We start from the raw sequence: 20,102 nt of genomic DNA on the forward strand, positions 1-20,102 counted from the left end.
CTTGGTGAGCCTCAGCAATGTCAATGATGGGCGGTCAGGGAAGCAGCTGCATCCTGCCAACCGTTAGTGACCATAGGATAGGATACCACACTGTAGCAGCACAAATGTTTTTGAATAGCACATCCATTAATGGTGTGGCCCTTAAGAGCTGTAATTTCATGGCATTTTAAAGCTTAAATGAACTTGAAAAGCTCTTAAAACAATGTGCTAAAACCTAGAGGTTTTTCTTGTTGACTGAATGATCAGTGGGGGTCTTTAGACGGTGCTGTGTTATGCTTCCCTTGCTACAATATGGGACAAACCTGCCTTACTGTGTTTTGTGGCTCTCCTGTTAATTCTGCTGAATTGGGCTCTGGATGTCTACCCCACTGGGGCATACCCAACCCCTGCCCTGACCAGGGCCAAGCAGGGCTGCACTGCTCCACTTGCCCGCTTGTGCAGGGAGAAGCCCAACTGGCCATCGCAGCCCTTGGTGGACAAATTAACCTGATGCCTGTGGAGAGGAGAACCGGGCTGGGCTGGGTTCACCCTTTGCCCACCTCACTCACCATCCAGGAACTGCCTCGAGTGAGGAGGGGGCTGGGGATGTGGTGGCTAAGCTGGGCCGGGCTCTGGTGCCCAGAGACCCCTGGCAGCAAGTAGTGAAGGATGGAGATCCCCACAGAAGCTGGTGCTTGTGAGGGGGGGCACCTGGCTCGCATACCCTCAAAATTCCATGACCGGGGCCACAACCCCCTGCCCCCCCCCCACTATTCCCCTGCATGTGCGACTTCAACGTGCGGCTTGATGACAACCAGCTGTCCTTTGCCCCTGCCAGCTTCCTCTTTCTAGCATCTTAAGTGAGTTTGGTTGTATTTAGCTGTAAAAGAATGCATTCTCTCTTATCTCTTGGGTTTTCAGCAAGCATCGCCTCTGTCCAAGCCAGAAAGGAATGCTAATTGGTTGCGGAATTAAATTTGCATGGATTATAAGTGCCAGTGCTTTTGCAATTAGGAGAGGGAAGCTTTCAGTACACTCATGCTGGCAAGAGTGCTTGCCAAAGGTTATTCAAGCAGCAACACCAAAAAGAAAAGAAAAATCCTCTTCTCTTCCATAACATTAAAAACTGCTGAAGAAAATATCTCTTTATACCTGTGCGTTCTCTCTCTCTCTCTCTCTCTCTCTCTCTCTCTCTCTCTCTCTCTCTGGAGCACTTAGCACACTTGAGGGCGCTGTGGAATTAATAAATAAAATCCTCCTGGGAAAAGTGCCCTCAATCCTCCATCCAGGAAATATTTAGCAGGCTTATGGGTAGCAGGACAGTGATCCAATGCAGTACCTAAAGGGAGCTATTTACAGACATCTTCCTTCCAGGTTGTACTTCTGTTGCAGAGAATCCACCACTCAAACTGCATTGTGGTAGTATCAGTGAAACACACTTCAAAAGAAAGGTGTTTGGGTTTTTTAAAAAATGTGGGTGGCTCCTAAACCATGCCAAGGCAGTTTGCATGGTCTGTTATTAATTGCTCAATCCCACTTCCTCTGGACTAGAACTTCCCTTTTCCTTGAATGCATGCTGACTCTCTCAATCTGACCGCTTAGCACAGCTGCAAACACAACATGCTATTGTTTTGGATCCCCCCACCCCCACACTGCCATGAAGGACACTCATGTCTGTATCAGCTCCAAGTTCCCTTGAAACTGGCGAGTGTTGTTTCTGAATAAAAGTACTTTTGGATCTTGGTATGAAGAAAAAAAAATCAGAAGAAATGAAATCTGTCTACCCATACCCACCTAGCTTTACACTGGTGGTATAAATTCAACTCTCCTTACGTAACAGGGACAGCCCCCATATTTTGAGGTCTCTTTCCCTGGAAAATCCCTTCCCCTCGTCTAGTTGAAATCTTGTTTGTCTTATTGGCTAGCATTGTCAGTCTTCAAGATTCAACCACCATTCTCTAAGCATGTTATCCCTGCACATGTGTCTGGTATCTCATCATCCCGTTCCTATCATGCCTGCCCTGTGGCTCAAAATTCTGTCACCCCAGAGAGGCCAGAGTCCTGTCCAGGGGTTCAAGGATCAAGATATTCAGAAGAACAGGGGATCTGTCCCGCAAGAAGTCACAGAGATTTCTCTGTTAGCTGAATACCACAAAGTTCTCAAGGTGACATACAACAAATTCTAAGGTCATAAACTATTTTTTTTAATTACATACAATAGAATAAAAAGTGAACACACACTAATTCCCAGCAATTAACCCGCTTTCCCCAAGTACATCAGTGTGATTATTGAAGCAGCAAACTAACAAAAACCACCCAGGAGTGTTGAAATGTAGTCAGTGGCCACCTACTCAATCCCGCTGCTACCTCACCCTTATGTGCAGGCAGTACCATTCTGACACATAAGCATTGTCACTCATAGCAGAGGGAATGATGTTTCAAAAAAGAATTATGCTCTGGCATGCTCTATAGTTCAGTGAAACCAACAATGCTGTAAATATGTGTTCTTTAAAAACCAATCTTTGATTAGTCTTTCTACATAAATAGATGCCTTGGTAAACGTAAGCTTGCATATAGATGGATACCCGAGTAAAGACATTTATTTACAGGGTAGCTGGAGAAATGAATTTTAAACTCATGTTTAAATGAGCTAAAGGAAACTGTTGTAGTTGCTAACCATAATACTATCATGAGATTGTTAGAACCTAGAAGTGACTGACAGAACCCAGAGCATGCTTATAGTAACTTTTTTACTACAATACAATGTTATCATATAACTTACATTAACATAATAATAATAAAATAATAATAATAATCTTCTAAATCAAGAACATAGTAGCCAAAAAGCCCACAAGAAGAGAGGTGCGTGGGTACAGTCTAACTCAACATGAGGACCCGTATTTAGGAGAAACCCAAAATAACCCTCTGTGATAATGCAATGCCTATTGTTAACCAAAGAAAATGTGTAGTAAAATATGGAGAAAGTCCTGCAGGACAGTTCCACATGGTTCCAGGTTGTTGTATTGCCACCCCTGTTGAGCAGTACAAACAACAAGGATCATGGTTCTGTTGCTGTTTGTGCTACGATTCCAGCTCCCGCTGGGTCATAGACACTGTAATCATCTTGCTGAGTAACATGCAGTTTCCACGGGAAGATGTGCTTCTCAAAAGGCCAACTCCTGCCCTGCTTCACCATGAGTACAACATCCTCATCAGACAGCAGGCGGATCAGATCGCCCTCAGCATCACGGTAATTCAGGGCAATATCGTCACGTGCAAATGCTCGGCTGGAAAAAGAAAAAGATGTTAATCCTATGGCTTCTTCTGATGACCCACATCCTACTGCACAAAGGTAAAGCCACTGCTCTGGCCAGTTTTGCCTATGGCCCCACCAACCCTGACCCCTGACCTCTCAGAGGCTACCAATGAATGTAGTTCTCCACCCCTGAACCACACAATCTCAGAAGGCAAGTCAGGGGCTGCTTGTTTGAACAGAGCAAGCCATCCTAGTCCACAAGGAAAGCATACATGGCATGGGGAAGTCTGTGTTTATCCTGATGTGTTCATTTTCCATTTTTCGTTTCTTTGGGTTTCTCATTTTACTAAAGTTTAGTTACCCATATTTCCAGATCTGTTTGTGATTTTCTTTTCTAAAGTCCTCATGAAAATTCAAAAGAATTTCAGTACAAATGTCTGCTGATGTACATGCTCTTCTTTGCAATTGTGCCTAGTATACAGCAAGCCCACAACTTACACTCACCTTTCTTACACAAACACAACAATACACAGGCGATCGGAAAATAAAGAAATTGGAAAAACACCGGAAAAATCAAAATGCACAGTAGAAAAATGTCAGAAGCTGGCAATCCCATCAGCAACTGCACTAACCTTGGGAGAGTGTTTGGGTGTTGTCAGAGAGTCAGAGACTGATATAGGGCCCAGCGAGAGCACAGAGAACAAGCAGAGGTGGTCTCAGAGCAAGGGGACGTGATCTGGAAGCCGACCCCAGCTCTGAAGCTGGACTACGGCCAAGCTTACCATCTTCAGCTGGCTACCGGTGAAACCCCACCCCCCACCCCTGTTGTGATTTCATTCCCTGAAGCAATGCCAGGTTCAGAAGAGGAAGAGGAAGACTCAGTAACACAGCCATCATTTGTTGGTAAGTGCTGTTTTTTTTCTTTGTTTGATTTTTTTTTTTTACGGGATTAAGGGGCCTTCCTGGCTATACGCATTTTTGGTGTTTGTGTGCAGTTCCCGGGAACTGAACCCTTGCATAAATTGCAAGCTTAGCATACATGTTTTTGCAAAGCAAATGTTCCAAAATGAAATTCTGAACATTCACCACATGGGGCAGCCATACACAAAAGCAAACGTTCCTGTGTTTAGTCCTGGCAGCAACTCCTGAGGAGACCAAGCCTGGGGGGGAGGGAGGGAGGGAGGGAGGGAGGGAGGGAGAGAGAGAGAGAGAGAGAGAGAGAGAGAGAGAGAGAGAGAGAGAGAGGGAGAGAGAGATGTGAAGGCTTTGTAGTGTGACCTGGGGGTGGCAGGGTATAAAAACAGTGCCCTGTGGGTGTGGCTGATTTTTAGAATGGAAGAAGAGCCTGCTGAATCCGGCCAATGGCCCCTATAGTCCAGCATCCTGTTTTCACAGTGGCCAGCCGAAAGCCTGTGAGAAGCCTGCCAGCAAGACATAAGCGCTACAACCCTCTGCCCACATACAATTCCAAGAAGCTGGAATTCAGGGACATACTGCCTCTGACAGGGGAGGTAGAATGTAGCCATTATGTTAGTAGCCTTTGAAAGCACTGCCTCCAGGAATCTGTCTAAATCTTTTAAAGCCATTCCCACTCCAACCCCCCAACCCTCTCTCTCTCTCTCTCTCTCTCTCTCTCTCTCTCTCTCACACACACACACACACACACACACACATTCACAAATGCAAACAAGTAGGCCAAACCAAGTTAGTTTCCATACATGTGAAAGTTTCCTGTGGTCCTCCACACAAATTTCAACTTCATTAAAAATGGAAGAAGAAGAAGAGTTTGGATTTGATATCCCGCCTTTCACTCCCCTTCAGGAGTCTCAAAGCGGCTAACATTCTCCTTTCCCTTCCTCCCCCACAACAAACACTCTGTGAGGTGAGTGGGGCTGAGAGACTTCAGAGAAGTGTGACTGGCCCAAGGTCACCCAGCAGCTGCATGTAGAGGAGCAGAGAAGCGAACCCGGTTCCCCAGATTACGAGACTACTGCTCTTAACCACTACACCACACTGGCTGACATGGTTGATTCAGCTCTCAGGCTCCATCTGCATCAGCGAACTTCAGCTGCAAGCAGTATTTGTCCCTGGACCATTGGTTCGGGCTGTCCTTGGACAATATACATTCTTGAAGTTGTGTGTGCTGTGCAACTGATTTGCGGCACATACTGGTACATATTTCATCCTCTCCTGATTGGTTGTAGCGCTCTCTCTCTCTCGCTCTCTCGCTCTCAAAATAGTTACATTTTATTCTTCCTTCTATTCTCAGAACATGGTCGTCCGGTAACTGGTAACATCCAGGCTGGATTACTGCAATGTGCTCTGTGTGGTGCTGCCCTTGAGGCTGGTCACTGGGGAAGGATATCACCACCGTGTTTATACCATGAGTCACCAATTAGCTACTGGGCTAAGTTCAAGGTGCTGGTTTGGGTGTATAAAGCTTTGTATAGTTTGGGACCAGGATACCTGAAATAGCCTGTCAGTCTTTATATACCCTACAGTACTGAACACTGCATTCCCTCAGTAAGGGCCTCCTGCAGACAGCATCTTATAGGGATGTCCATTCTGCACAAAATAGGGACGAGGCCTTTAATGTTGTGGCACCTATGCCCTTTAGATTAAAAGTTAAAGTTTCCTTTATGAAAGTAGTTGAGTAGTGCACAGGACCAAAATCAGATTAACTCACAAGCACATGTGCAAAGCCATATCAAGCATCCCAATAAGAGCAAAGCAGGAAGGACAAGACAATGAGCAGGAAGAAAGATCCTATGCTAAAGTTAGCACTAATGGACACACTTACCAATTTATCTGTTTAATGAGCTGCTAAATTTGGCACTAAATAAAGGAAGCGGAGTGCAAACCAGGACAGTACGTAGTATTAGGTAAGGGGACTATACGCGCTAATAGCAGTGTGAGCATACCCTACACTAGAGACTTGCACTGGAATGGCAAACTAAAGACACAAATTTCCCCATTCAAAGTTCCAAAGAGAAGAGCAGCACAAACAGCTTCAAGGAACAGAAGACTCCCTCCACTTGTTAAGAGCAAAAAAAAAATATGAAGGGATTCTTTCAGTTATTTTGGTTTAAGGGACCATGGAAGCAATTCAACTCCTAATACAGAAAATCTTTCCCAGATACAATTGCAGAGGTCATTTGGAATTTCAGCAAAGTGCACATAAGAGCAAATGATTTAAGTGTATTTTGCCTGAGAGAGCTCTTTCTTTCTGTGCTTTTTACCTTATTAATTCCATGAGGTCTTGGAATAGTGGGGTGCTGCTCAGGTCCTCCTCCACCGATATGTCCCTAAAAGAGAGAGGCACGAGGTCAGCTTGCAGCGGAAGTGCAAAAGAGGAAATCCAACAGGAAGGGCTTGCTTGCACTTCACTTTTTGAACTCAGTCTATGGCCCCTTTCCAAACTGTGGCTGTTTTGCAGAAGGGATTTGATCACAGACCAGAAAAATCAAGTTAAAGTGGAGTTGGTGCTCTAGCGGGACAAATCCAGCAGTAGGGAAAGTAATGGGGAAATGCACAAGAAAGTGTGGGATAACAATTGCTTAATACAACGTCTTATAACCCAGACCCTCCAAGTGTCCCTATTTTTCAGGGTCGTCCCTGATTTAGAAAAGCCGTCCCAGTTTCTGATTTGATCCCTGAATGTCCCACTTTTCCTTAGGATGTCCTTATTTTCACTGGAGAAATGTTGGAGGGTATGATAACCTCTCCGCAACCCAAACAGAAAGCATGCTCAACAAACAGCAGACTTTGTAAAATCTTGTGGCAAACTTTGTGCAAACAAATTGGGAGAAATGCTCAACAAGCAGGTCATCTGGAAAAACCTGACATTATATCAGCGCTTAAATGGCAAATATACAAACACCCCATGTTCCAGTAAGAAAGGCATGTTTGTGTTTAAATGGCCGTGTTTTGTGGAAACACTGCATATAGGACTTCAGGGGTTCTTGAATATGCAAGTTCTCTCCCCAACTCAGCATAAAGATTAGCATTTTGCAACAACAACAACATTCAGAGCAATGAATCAGGTGCATTATCTAGTATCTCTAACAACTACCTTGCAAGCTATGTCAGAACTATTAATTCCCATATTGTTAGGTGGGAGGATTCAACAGGCAGCAGTTTCCTAAAACCATCTGCTGAATTTACAGCAGAGGCAAGAGTCTCCTCTTCAACTAGGCCTTGGGCTGATTAACATCTGATACCCTTTTTAAATTATGTTTGTGGGAAGCAATGGGGAGCATTATTGGTTTGTGGGGGTGTTGTTTTTATTATGTATTTTGCGTTTTTATCTTGTATTTTCATGTTGTGAACTGCCCTGAGATGAAGGGTGGTATACAAATTTAATAAATAAAAATAAACAAAGAGTCAATCCAGGTTGCTGCAATAGCTCCCCAGAAGCAGCAATTCCAAGCCTTTCTATCCAGCCCTCAGCACTCTCCCCAAACCACACATCTTCCCCAGACAATGCCCCTCCTTGAATATTTCGCCTGGCTGAAGTGTGTCACTGACCTCTAACAATGCCATTCGTTTGCCTGGGTGGAGGATAGGAAGAAGTGCATGTGGAAACTATCCTAATGAATTTACATTCTTTGCTCCACCCATTTTTGCCTCTGGCCCCACCCACTATTGGTTACCCAGAACAGAAGGTGGCCCCGCGTCTGAAGAAGTTTCCCCACCCCGCATTACCTGATGCTGCTGACATTGTCATCATGATAATAGCAGCGCAGCCAGTTGATGGTGTCCTCTTCCTGTGGGAGTTCTTTGATGATATCCACAAAAGCACTTGGGAAAATTCCAGTGGCATCTCGGACAGTTCCCTGGGACAAGATGGTGGGGACAAGCAATGTCTTTAAAAGGGTGGCACACCTCTATGGTTGCGCGAGAATTTGTTGACTATGGATGTGGCACAGGATCTCCTTTGATGAGCGTAGTGAAAAGGAGATCTTCATAAGAGGGAATGAGGGTGCTGAGAAATGAGCTGCAGAAGACTAGGGCAGTAAGTAAAATGCCCAAATATGGATGTGCCATTAATGACAAAATTCTGGCCAAAAAGCAGCAAACTATGCACGACAACACAGCTGTCTGGATTGTCCATTTAAAACACACACACTTCTGACCTGGAGTGGAATCACAAATCCATCCTCAAAATTTGGTGGTGTCTTTATCTATCCAGCAATGGCAATAAAGCTAATCCACCCCCGATTAAAAGCACACTCCAAGCTGGGTAGACATTAGAAATCAAGCCAGTAATATATGATCAGATAAGGCCTTGATATTTACCTCAAACCAGTCCTTGTTGACCCTGCTGAGCAAATAAATCAAGTCTCCCTTCTTGAAGCTCAGTTCCAGTTTAGTGGACCCAGTAAAATCAAACAGTGCCTATCGAAAGAACCAAACAAATAAAGTAACAGAACTGGAGGAATGGATTGAGTCTAGGCTCACAGAAGATAAAGATCACATCCCCATAGTTCCAATCATTGAAGGGGATGTCCAATAAATGAGACTGCGGAGTTTATTATTCTATTACACACACACACTTTAACCGAAACTATATTTCTCCTATCTATTAAGCTTGGTTTCCCACAATGTGAAAACCCAGCATTCTGGGTTGTTGCTCCCAAACAAACTAGGATCATACCAGGATTGTAAACTAGAGTTTAAGATTAGTTTATGAATCCCAAACTAGGGTGACCCATGGTATCTAAACAATATGCTTTCCTAAGCCAAAATACTTAGTTGCACAAGCTGGGTAACTCAGGCTACGTTAGTTTAACCATATTTTTGGTATTAGAAACATAGGGCCCCATACGCTCCACCACTTTCCCCCAAGGAAACCTGATGTTTATTATTGAATCAGAAGAAATGGCAATCAGGTTTTTGGTGGATTGCTGTTTGTCCCAATTTAGTGCTGAAGAGCGGGTTTTCTGGAGGAAAGCAGCAGGGCAAAGGCAAAACTGCTTGGACCCAGACCTAGAAAACGTGGAAAACTGCTCAGACACATGCTTTCCAGGCATAGGACAAGGGAAGTGTTGATGAGCCCCTACATTCCATATCTTCAAAGAAATTCAATCTTATACACCTCTGCGACTTGCTGTATAAGGTACCCACCTCTGCCCGTGGGGCTGCCAGTCGGTCAAATCCAGGTTCCTGGGGTGAAACGCTCTTGCTGTCACCAAGAAAAGGGAGAGCAATGTGTCATTTGGATGTATGGCCATGAAGCTACAGGATTAAATTCCAGGCAGGTAAAAAAATGGGGGAGATGTCTTATTTATTTGGCAGAAAGACTGGGGAGGAGATACTCACACGCGACGGGTACGTGGGCGAAGCCTTCGCAGCCCCTGAGGTACCTGCTGACTGTCAAACTCCGACTGGTAGAAAAACAATCGGACATCTTCATCTAGCAGCAACCAGGCTGGGAAGCTAAGCAATTTCTGGGTCAAAGGAAAACGAGAGGGGGGTATATGAATATGGGGCATGACCCCTGATAAGATTCTGCTCCAGAGCAACAGGAGATCTCTCTGGGGCTGTTTACCCCCACCCCACCCATCTATAATGAATATAACGCAGGTGGCGCTGTGGTCTAAACCACTGAGCCTCTTGGGCTTGCTGATCAGAAGGTTGGCGGTTTGAATCCCCACGACGGGTGAGCTCCCATTGCTCTGTCCCAGCTTCTGCCAAACAACAGGTCGAAAGCACCCCAGTGCAAGTAGATAAATAGGTACCAATGCTGCAGGAAGGTAAACAGCATTTCTGTGCGCTCTGGTTTCCGTCATGGTGTTCCGTTGTGCCAGAAGCAGTTTAGTTCTGCTGGCCACATGACCCAGAAAGTTGTCTGTGGACAAATGCCAGCTCCCTTGGCCTGAAAGTGAGATGAGCGCCACAAGCCCATAGTTGCCTTTGACTGGATTTAACAATCCAGGGGTCCTTTACCTTTTTTACCTTTTACCTTACAATGAATATGTGGAAGTGAAGTAGGATTTTGTGTATTGGCCCCACTTCTTAAACACTGATATATGTACAACATTAAGGAGAAAGAGTTCTGTGTGACTATAAAGCTGTACCTCTGGGGTGGGAACTGCAAATGCAGTCCCCTCACATAATCCCTGAACATGTGAGGGGGGTGCTAGGACTACCCACTACTGTGCAGAATCCTCTCAACTATTAGGTCAGAGTTGGGCAACTACAGGCTTCAAGTTGCACTTTGGGCCTAAGTGTCTGAATGGGAGGTCGGGTACTATAACCCATTTATTGTGAGTTACAGATAGGTAGCCGTGTTGGTCTGCCATAGTCAAAACAAAAAAAAATTTTTCCTTCCAGTAGCACCTTAAAGAACAACTAAGTTAGTTCTTGTTATGAGCTTTCGTGTGCATGCACACTTCTTCAGATACACAGATGTATCTTCATCTTCAGATACTTCAGATACTTCAGATACTTCAGATGTATCTGAAGAAGTGTGCATGCACACGAAAGCTCATACCAAGAACTAACTTAGTTGGTCTTTAAGGTGCTACTGGAAGGAAAAATTTTTTCCCATTTATTGTGAGTTATTTCCCCATGATGAGAAGGCAAGTTCTTGCAGGTTTCCTTAGCCTTTTCCTGATATGAAGTTAAGCCAAAGTTGTCAGGTTAGCACATAACGGCTGAGCTGAAATTATGTGATCTGATGATGCAAGAGAAAAATTAGCTTTACCTCATATTTGCCCACATTATATTTTAGAAAACTGTTGGCTTCATCTACATTTTTAAAAATGTTATTATATCTATTATTATTATTATTATTATTATTATTATTATTATTATTATTATTTTAAAAATACAATAAAACTGTGTGTGTGTGTGTGTGTGTGTGTGTGTATTGTTTTATTGTATTTTTAATATTTCGTTGGAAGCCGCCCAGAGTGGCTGGGGAAACCCAGCCAGATGGGCAGGGTATAAATTATTATTATTGTTACTACTACTACTACTACTACTACTACACATAGGTAAGTTATATCATAATCATTATGGGGTATATAAATCTTGTTAAATAGAAAATGAAAATTCCTGTACGTGTTCATAGTGGCCCCATTGTATGTGTGGAGGAGTGATTTTAAAATCTATGAATTTGGCATGGGTTCATTCCTACAAAATGGATTGCTTTCTTTAGTGTCCTTTAGCGAAGCCAAATGCAGCAAGGAAAATAATAATATTCAAGCTGGTTTAGCGGTCATTTCCTTCCCTCAGCAACCTCTGGTAATTATAGTTCTAAAAGGGTGGCCAGTGATCACCAATGAACTATTTTGAGCTCCTTCACCAAACTACAGTTCCCAGGATTCTTTGGAGGAAGCCGTGACGGCAAAGTTCATATGAAACAAATGCAATTCTTTGCCTTGGTGCTTCCCCAGTTTTTTGAGTCATATTTGAATGCCGTTAGAGTGGAATAGTGCTCACTCATACCCTGAATAGGTTTTGCATTCAGTTTATGATCCAATATGAAGACAACCTCATGCACCAGTGTGGACAGTTCTGCCCAGAGTTACCTTCATGTACGCATTGAGTACTGGGATTCGGCTGTCAGCAATCTCCCTCTTTGCACCAACATAAACTTTTCCTGGAAAACACCAAATTAAGAGATTCGGAAAGCGTGAAATCCAAAGAATAATTACATTCTGATCTATACCTACACATTAGCCTGGTAGGTATAGAGCAGGGCAGTTTGTATCTGAATTCATAAATAATGAATTCCTCATACATCTCCAGACACAAGTGCCGGAAAATCCAAAGGAGGAACACATGGGAAGCATCTGAATTTACTGTTATTCAGTTACTCAGCCACTTTGGATATTTCTTTAAAAGCTTTATCTAAGAATGAAAGACAGGTATAGGAAAGTTTTTATGTCTTACCAGGCAGGACAGGGAGTAGACAACAAAAGCGACTGTTTTTGCTTTCTGAACCATATCTTTCCTCTAGCTTGGCATGCAAGTTATAGAACTGGCTGTAACGGCGGAATATCATATACCTGCCTCCACCTCTTGTTTTCACCTCGATCACAAAGACCTGGAAGAGAAGAAGACACCAGTTAAAGGACATTGGGCAGCGTGACTTGGAAAGGCCTAAAAAACTATTATCAAAATAGACCAGGGATGAAGAACATGTGACCCTTCAGATGTTGCTGGACTACAATTCCTATCATCTCCCATCACTGGCTATGTGAGCTGCGGCTGATGGGAGTTGGAGTCCAACAACACCTGGAGCGTTGCAGATTCCACATCCCTGGAAAAGAACTATGGGGTGTGAATTAATTGGACCTGTAGCCTGACTTAGCTTAAGCTTCTTATACCCTTAAAACAGGCAGGGGAAAGACAGGAACATACAAATATGCAAACCATCTTTCTGTGCTTGACTTTCTCAGTGGCGCTGGAGTATAAGTGGGTTTTGCACTGAATACTGAGAACATGATACAACCATTTAGGCTTCAATTCTCAGAGAACTGTAGTTAATTGTTATGTACAAACCCAGAACCAGGATTAATGTTAACTGTGATTTAGGCTCAGGTTGAAGTGGCCTTGTTTCCTCATACCATAGCTAACACAAATCATAGTTTGTCTGCTCTGCACATAATCTCAAACCATGGTTAGCTGAAAACAGAAATGAACACTTCTTATTTCCTCGGCTTGGCTGCTCCAGAGGAGGTGGGAGGGAAGAGCTTCTGCTCCCAAGTTCATTCACATAACACTAAACTATGGTTTAGCATTATGTCCTAATGCATATTTAGGCAGAATCTTATGCACAATTCCCTGTGATTAAGTCCCACTGAGTATCTCAGGGGCTTTTGTTGTTGTTGTTTAGTCATTTAGTCGTGTCCAACTCTTCGTAACCCCATGGACCAGAGCCCGCCAGGCACTCCTGTCTTCCACTGCCTCCCGCAGTTTGGTCAAACTTATGTTTGTAGCTTCGAGAACACTGTCCAACCATCTCGTCCTCTGTCGTTCCCTTCTCCTTGTGCCCTCAATCTTTCCCAACATCAGGGTATTTTCCAGGGAGTCTTCTCTTCTCATGAGGTGGCCAAAGTACTTCTGAGTAAACATCTATGGCAGAGCGAAGAACCTGTGGCCCTCCAGATATTGTTAGACTACAACTCCTCATCAGTCCCCAGCCAGCATGGCCAACGATGGGAGTTGTAGCACAACAACATCTGGAAGGAGGCAGGTTCCCCATTCAGAATGTACAGGATTACATTATCAGGGATTTTTGCTTATGTTTGAAAGAGTCTAACAGATAAGGCTGTGTAATAACCATCAGTCATCACAGTACTGTATTGTGAAATTTAGTGCTGTGAAGCAAGTAATTTCCCATGTGAAATGTTCCTTTTGTGAAATGATACATTCTGTTTGCCCAAAAAGGAAACATTTCCTGCAGTTCCAGTTTCCCCATCAATCCCCAGATCAAAACTCATAAGAAAAGTCCTTCTCTTACGTAGTAACTAGAGAAGCCTCTCTTCTCCTCAATGTCTGCGATGTTAGCAGAAACAGGCACATCATCGGGAAGCTGGTCAAAATCACTGGAAAACAAGTGAAGAGATTACCATATCGGCCTGAATATAAACCGCCCCCGCAAATAAGCTGTATCTTTAAAATTCGGCAGCTTGGAGGAGGCTTAGGAGCCGCAGATGGGATGGGTGCCGTTGCCCCGTGCTCCTGGGCTGCTTCCTGGGGGGGGGGGGGGAGCCACACCACTTTGCTGGCAGCGTAAGGTCACGGTATACTTCACACTTTAACTTTTCATGATTGGAAATTGGGGGGGGGGGAGTGTGGCTTATATATTCGGGCCAATACGGTATTAGTGAAGACGAGGACAGCCATTATTTTGGTGGCAGTCATGATGCAAGAGACATCTACCCCACCCATCTATGAATTAAAAATCAGGGTGTATTACAAATACGAATAATACAACCCGTAGAGTTCGCAACCCGCAGCAGCGCATGCACAAAGCTTGATTTAGCGCTTCTGCACATGCGCGACCGCTGAAACCCGGAAGTAACCTGTTCTGGTACTTCCGGGTTTCAGCGGTCCGTAACCCAAAAAAACGCAACCTGAAGCGTCTGTAACCCAAGGTATGACTGTACATAGAATGAAAAAGCACAAACAATAGACACATTGGTATCTAAAGCCCTAAATGACTTAGTCCCCCAAAATCTAAGAACATAAGGACCCAAGAAGAGCCTGCTGGGTCAGGTCAATGACCCATCTAGCATCCTGTTCTCTTAGCGGCCACCTGTGGGAAACTCAGGAGCAGACCCAAGCATAAGAGCCATCTCCCCTCCTGCAGTTTCTAGCAACTGGTATTCAGAAGAATTGCTGCCTCCAGCCATAGAAGCAGAGCATAGCCATCATGGCTAGCTGCCATTGATAGCCTTAAACTCCATGAAAATCCTCTTTTAAAGCCATCCAAGTTGGTGTCTAGCTGAAAGGCCACCTCCATCCCTACAGGCCACATTGGGTGTCGGGGCAGGCAAACAGGCTCGTTTGGTAGTTCCACCACTCTTGGATATGTGGGGGGGTAGTGACCTGGAAGAGGGCTTTCTCAGTGGCACTCCTAAATTGTGGAACTCCCTCGCCACAGAGGTGCACCTAGCACCTCTGTTGTAGAACATTCACCATAAACTGAATAGCTTTCCCCTTTGGCAGGTAAAGCATTGTGTTTTGGCAGGACCCATCTCTCTTGTTGAATCTAGACTGCTCTGTTTTAGTTGAAATGGTTTCACTTGTTCTTATAATTGTAACTGTTGTAAACAATTAAAACTGCATACTGCAGTATATTGCTGTAACCTGCCCTTGGGCCTTATGGTGAAGGATGGGTAAGAAATCAGATGAATGAATGAATGAATGAATGAATGAATGAATGAATGAAACAAGCAAGATATTTTGCTACCTGAGGCAAAGGGCAAGATGGCAACCTGTTCCATTCCACCTAAAATAGCCAACTGAACAGCGGTGATGGAAAAAGTAAAAAGGTAAAAGTAGAGGACATGGATGACACTGTGGTCTCTTGGGCTTGCCTATCAGAAGGTTGGTGGTTCGAATCCCCACGGTGATGGGTCAGTGCTCCCTACTGCACGTGAGGACAGTAGGTTACTTTAGGGCAGAGCTTTCCAAACTGTGTGTGGCGACACATTAGTGTGTCAGCTGCAGTGTGTAGGTGTGTTGCGCGAATGCTCCCCGCGCTCCTCACGGGGCTGGAAAGGGGTTAGCTTAACCTCCAGTTTTGCCCAAGCACATCTTTACCTTAACCTTATATGACATCAGGTGAAGGGCAGGTGACGATGGTTTGGCCAAAGCAGCCTCGTGGACCAAATGAGGATGACCAAATGACTGGCCTGGTTAGGCCTGCAGGCTGAAGATTCCCCACCAGTGAGTTGAAGAATTGAAACAGTTTATAATTTAAAACTAGAGGGGCCAGCTGCAAAAGGGGACAGGGCTCTCACTCCTCAAATAGTTGTGTAGAAGAAGGAATTTTGCCAGGTATTCCTTGAAAAAGGAGTCCTGCCCTCTTTTGCATCTAAGACCAGGGCCACCTTAGTATTTGCTCATGTCTTGTAGGACTCTCTCCCGCAAAAGGCAGAGGGCCTTCTCGGTAGTGGCGCCCTCCCTGTGGAACGCCCTCCCACCAGATGTCAAAGAGAACAACAACTACCAGACTTTTAGAAGACATCTGAAGGCAGCCCTGTTTAGGGAAGCTTTTAATGTTTGATGTATTACAGTATTTTAATATTTTTTTGGAAGCCGCCCAGAGTGGCTGGGGAAGCCCAGCCAGATGGGCGGGGTATAAATAATAAATTATTATTATTATTATTATTATTATTATTATTATTATTAAAAGAAGCTCACCAGTGTTTGACATTGTTATGTTTTCTAGAGGCAGATCCAAACATTGGATCAAGTAGACAAACTTTCCAGAGAGCTGTTCAAATGAGAGTGGCCAAATGAGAAGAGGACTGTAGGCTCCTGCATTTCCAACAGTCTTGTACCTGGGTAGGCAAACTAAGGCCTGGGTGCCAGATCCGGCTCAATCGCCTTCTAAATCCGGCCCGCGGACGGTCTGGGAATCAGCATGTTTTTACATGAATAGAATGTGTGCTTTTACTTAAAATGCATCTCTGGGTTATTTGTGGGGCATAGGAATTCGTTCATTCTCCCCCCCCCCCAAAAAAAAATATAGTCTGGCCCCCCACAAGGTCTGAGGGACAGTGGACCGGCCCTCTGCTAAAAAAGTTTGCTGACCCCTGGTCTTATAGAAGAGGATTGCTTGACAATCTTTTCTTCCAGTGGAGGCTGCCTCACTGAAGCTAATGGGGCAGTGCCCCACCAACCTCAGTCTGTCCTCAGTCACCCTCCACCTGCCTGCCTTCTTACTTACATCCAGTCCACTGGGTGGCCCTGGCAGCTTCCCCCTCTTTGCAGAACTCATTAGGGAGGCGGATAGAAGCAAAACCAGGATTAATGGCCTCTGCCTGTCATTGGCTCTGGCTCCACCTATTGCTGGGCTGCCTGCCTTCTGTGCTACCAGTTCCAATGGGTGCCCACCATCACTGCCCTCTTCTACACAACTATTAAAGATGTGAGAGCCCCCTGTCCCCCTTTGCTCCTGACATTTTCTTTCAAGCAAAAGCTAGAGTATCCAGGAGAAAGTGTCTGAGGGACTCACCTCTCGCCTCGCAGCTGTTGAGACATTCCTACAGTTCCTTGTCAGCACGAGAGCCAAAGGGATTAATGGTCCTTCAGCTTCTCCACACCTCAGACAGCTCAGGCAAGGCAAACTCAGCACCCTGCCTTGGCCTAAAATGTGTGCTGCAAACTCTCTACGAGGCTTCAGAGACCTCCGAATACTTCTTTGTTTTCAGAAGAGTCTGCCTTTTATCGGCCTTCCCCTCCCTCGTCCAATTTGAGGAAGTGCAACTGAAAGAACGGGGCTTTTGAAACAGAGAGAAGAGTTGTGCATACGCCTGTGTCAAAAATGCTTGACCCTATTTTAAAACACACACATGCACAAGTAAGGCCAAACTGCAATAGAAGCCAGTTTCCCACCCAAGTAAATATTGACACCTGAACAAAGCTGTGAGATTTGGGCTCTGGAGCATTCGAAAGGCAGCAACCCACCCAACCCCCTTTTTGAAGAACCCACTTGCACAAATGTAAAATGACTCAGTCAGGATGTGCCAGGCAGAGAATACACTCAGGGTGAAATGAGGACAGATTATGTTAAACACATTTTTGCATTTAAGAGGGGTTAAATTGGCAGGAAAGGGTTAATTCCTCCCCTCCATGCCTATTCTGATCCTATTGATTATCAGCCCCCTCCTCCTGTCCCTCTGATGCTGTTTTGGTTTTTGAAACCTGCATGTTAAATGCAAAGGTGTTTAAAGTGAAAATGAGAGCATATTCGCTAGGCAGAAACTCTGCTTAGATAAATGATGACTTTTGAGTTTCTCCAGGGTGCAGCACACTTTCTACAGGCCACCTGCCCATCTGCAGGTCCTTCTTGCATGTAAAGTGGCCTTAAAGTGTGGTGCTGCCACTTAGAGTGGTGGGAGGGGAACCTTGGAGCTCATATCTGCAAAGAGGGGACACTTATATTTTCAGAGAGGTGACAGAGGAGAAGAAGAAGAAGAAGAGTTTGGATTTGATATCCCGCCTTTCACTCGCTTTAAGGAGTCTCAAAGCGGCTAACATTCTCCTTTCCCTTCCTCCCCCACAACAAACACTCTGTGAGGTGAGTGGGGCTGAGAGACTTCAAAGAAGTGTGACTAGCCTAAGGTCACCCAGCAGCTGCATGTGGAGGAGCGGAGACACGAACCCGGTTCCCCAGATTACGTGACTACCGCTCTTAACCACTACACCACACTGGATCTCTCCACTGAGAGCCAGATTCCTTTCAATGAGCCTTCCAGAGCTCACATGCCAAGGGGACAAAGCTGCAAATGTAAATTTTTCTCGTCAGTCACACCAACAGCGATGCAACCGCCATTTTGGGCCCACCAAGCTTGAATACGGCGGGAAAGGTGTCCCATTTGAAGTCCGAACAGGACAGGGGACACTTTTGTGCAAAAACAGGGCAAACCTGTTTTTCTAGGGATGGGTGGCAACCCTAATGACAATACGAGGCAAAGGGGTGAGGAGAAATCAGTATTATCAATAAATCCAAGTGGGACAAAACACAATCATAGAATAAAATTCACCATTCCTAAAGAGCAGAAAGAAAGTTAACAGATAATAAAAAAAAAACATTCCAGGTGCTGGTTTTGTTGCACTGCAGGGAACCACAGCAGTCTCCCTTCCCAGAGTTTCCAGAGAAGAAGGATTGATTGTTAAACCACTCTAGGAACTGCAGCCTTGCAATGGGGGTGTCCTAACGAGTCTTAGCAACCTTAACAAATTACAGCTCCCAGGATTCTTTGGGCAGGGTAGCCATGGGCTGGTTAAAAGTGGCATGATATTGCTTTAAATGTGTAGCACAGATGAGGCCTTTGTTTCTCGAGCAATGCTGACTGTGTCCAGTCCTCATGTAACCCAAGAAGGCAGACTCAGCACCACCTTTCCTTTCTCCGGGGTGTCTGCTAACAGAACTTTCTAACCACAGTCCTTGTGCTTCCTCCTCAGAAAACCCGAGGGACATGAGAGGCCAGATCACCATGCACAAAAGCTAGATCCGGCCTGTTGGTTCATGAGGGAAAGGGGAAGAGAGATTATTTTTACACATGGCATGTAAAGCGTTTGAGGAAGCCACATGCTCTGGGCCTGCATACATGAATGTTGTTAATTAGGGAGAGATGAAAGAAAGAGAGAGGCACCCCTACATCTACTGTGTGTATAACCCTGAGGTCAAAACAAACAAATTCTGTTAGATTGCATATCCATATTTCAGCTAAGATAGGGTTTACGTTTCATCTAGAGATGCAGGAAATTCAAAAATGCAGAGCCAGTTTGGTGTAGTGGTTAGAGTATAGGACTAGGACCTGGGATGCAGCAGATCTATGTATTTGCAATAGTAATTTTAATTAAATTAAGGTATTTATACTTCAAAAATTTGCTGAACCACAGAACAGTGTTGGTGTGTTTCCTATGTTACCCTTCAAACATTTCACACTCTTAAAAGTGGTTTAACAGAAGTTTAAGATTTGATCAAATGTACTGCTTACAGTTCAATTTTCTTCCCACCAACCCCTATGACTTCAACTGTCTTTAAATTTTACATCTCTGGTGGGGGCAACGTTGCATTACATCTCCAGCTCTAAATGCATCTGGCAGTGCTTAGCAATATGATTCTCCATCACTTTATTTTTCTGGTTAAAAAAAAAAAAAGAAATATCCCAACAGAGGTGAATTCAGGAGAGGACATGAGCATTGTTCCTGAGACAGCACAGATATATAGCAGAAATAATATCACGCATATCCACTGTCAGATTTTATACATAGTTTTGTCACAAAGTATTTATTTCTGAATCAGATCAGCAGTTCTTAAGATCTATTTGAAATTCCTGTGTGTTCTGGTTTCACCTTAAACCAGTGCAAGGTTTCACATCCACAAGAGCCAAGTTGCCAGTGCAGCCCTGTGCATATCTGCTCAAAAGTAAATCCTATTGAATTCAGAGACACTTGAATCCGGTGTGCAGGATAACAATCCCAGATAAGGTACCATATCTATTCAAAGGGGGGAAAGGTAAGGATTATGAAACACCAGGTGATTTTTGTAATGCAAAGTCATGTCTCCTCGAGGTACCCTTCTCCAGCTTTTCAAGTATTTTCTCTTTGTCCAGGGAATGCTATAAAAGGGGCGCTAAATAAATTCTTCAGTATTCGCTGTGCCCTCTCC

General features: G+C 44.5%; 1 protein-coding gene across 1 annotated transcript; it reads right to left on the bottom strand.

Moving 5' to 3' along the window:
* Positions 1-2,712: 2,712 nt before the first annotated feature.
* Positions 2,713-17,132, bottom strand: NCF4 (neutrophil cytosolic factor 4). Its single transcript, XM_083573963.1, has 10 exons — positions 16,938-17,132; positions 13,710-13,794; positions 12,137-12,290; positions 11,773-11,843; positions 9,557-9,684; positions 9,362-9,419; positions 8,534-8,632; positions 7,940-8,070; positions 6,475-6,540; positions 2,713-3,266 (listed from the first exon to the last, which is right to left on the bottom strand). Exons 1-10 carry the CDS (start codon positions 16,961-16,963, stop codon positions 3,038-3,040), a joined length of 1,047 nt encoding a protein of 348 aa, XP_083430089.1. The 5' UTR covers positions 16,964-17,132; the 3' UTR covers positions 2,713-3,037.
* Positions 17,133-20,102: the final 2,970 nt, after the last annotated feature.

The sequence above is a fragment of the Podarcis filfolensis genome (genome assembly GCF_964270895.1).
Source record: "Podarcis filfolensis genome assembly, chromosome: 10".
Taxonomy (NCBI): Eukaryota; Metazoa; Chordata; class Lepidosauria; order Squamata; family Lacertidae; genus Podarcis; species Podarcis filfolensis.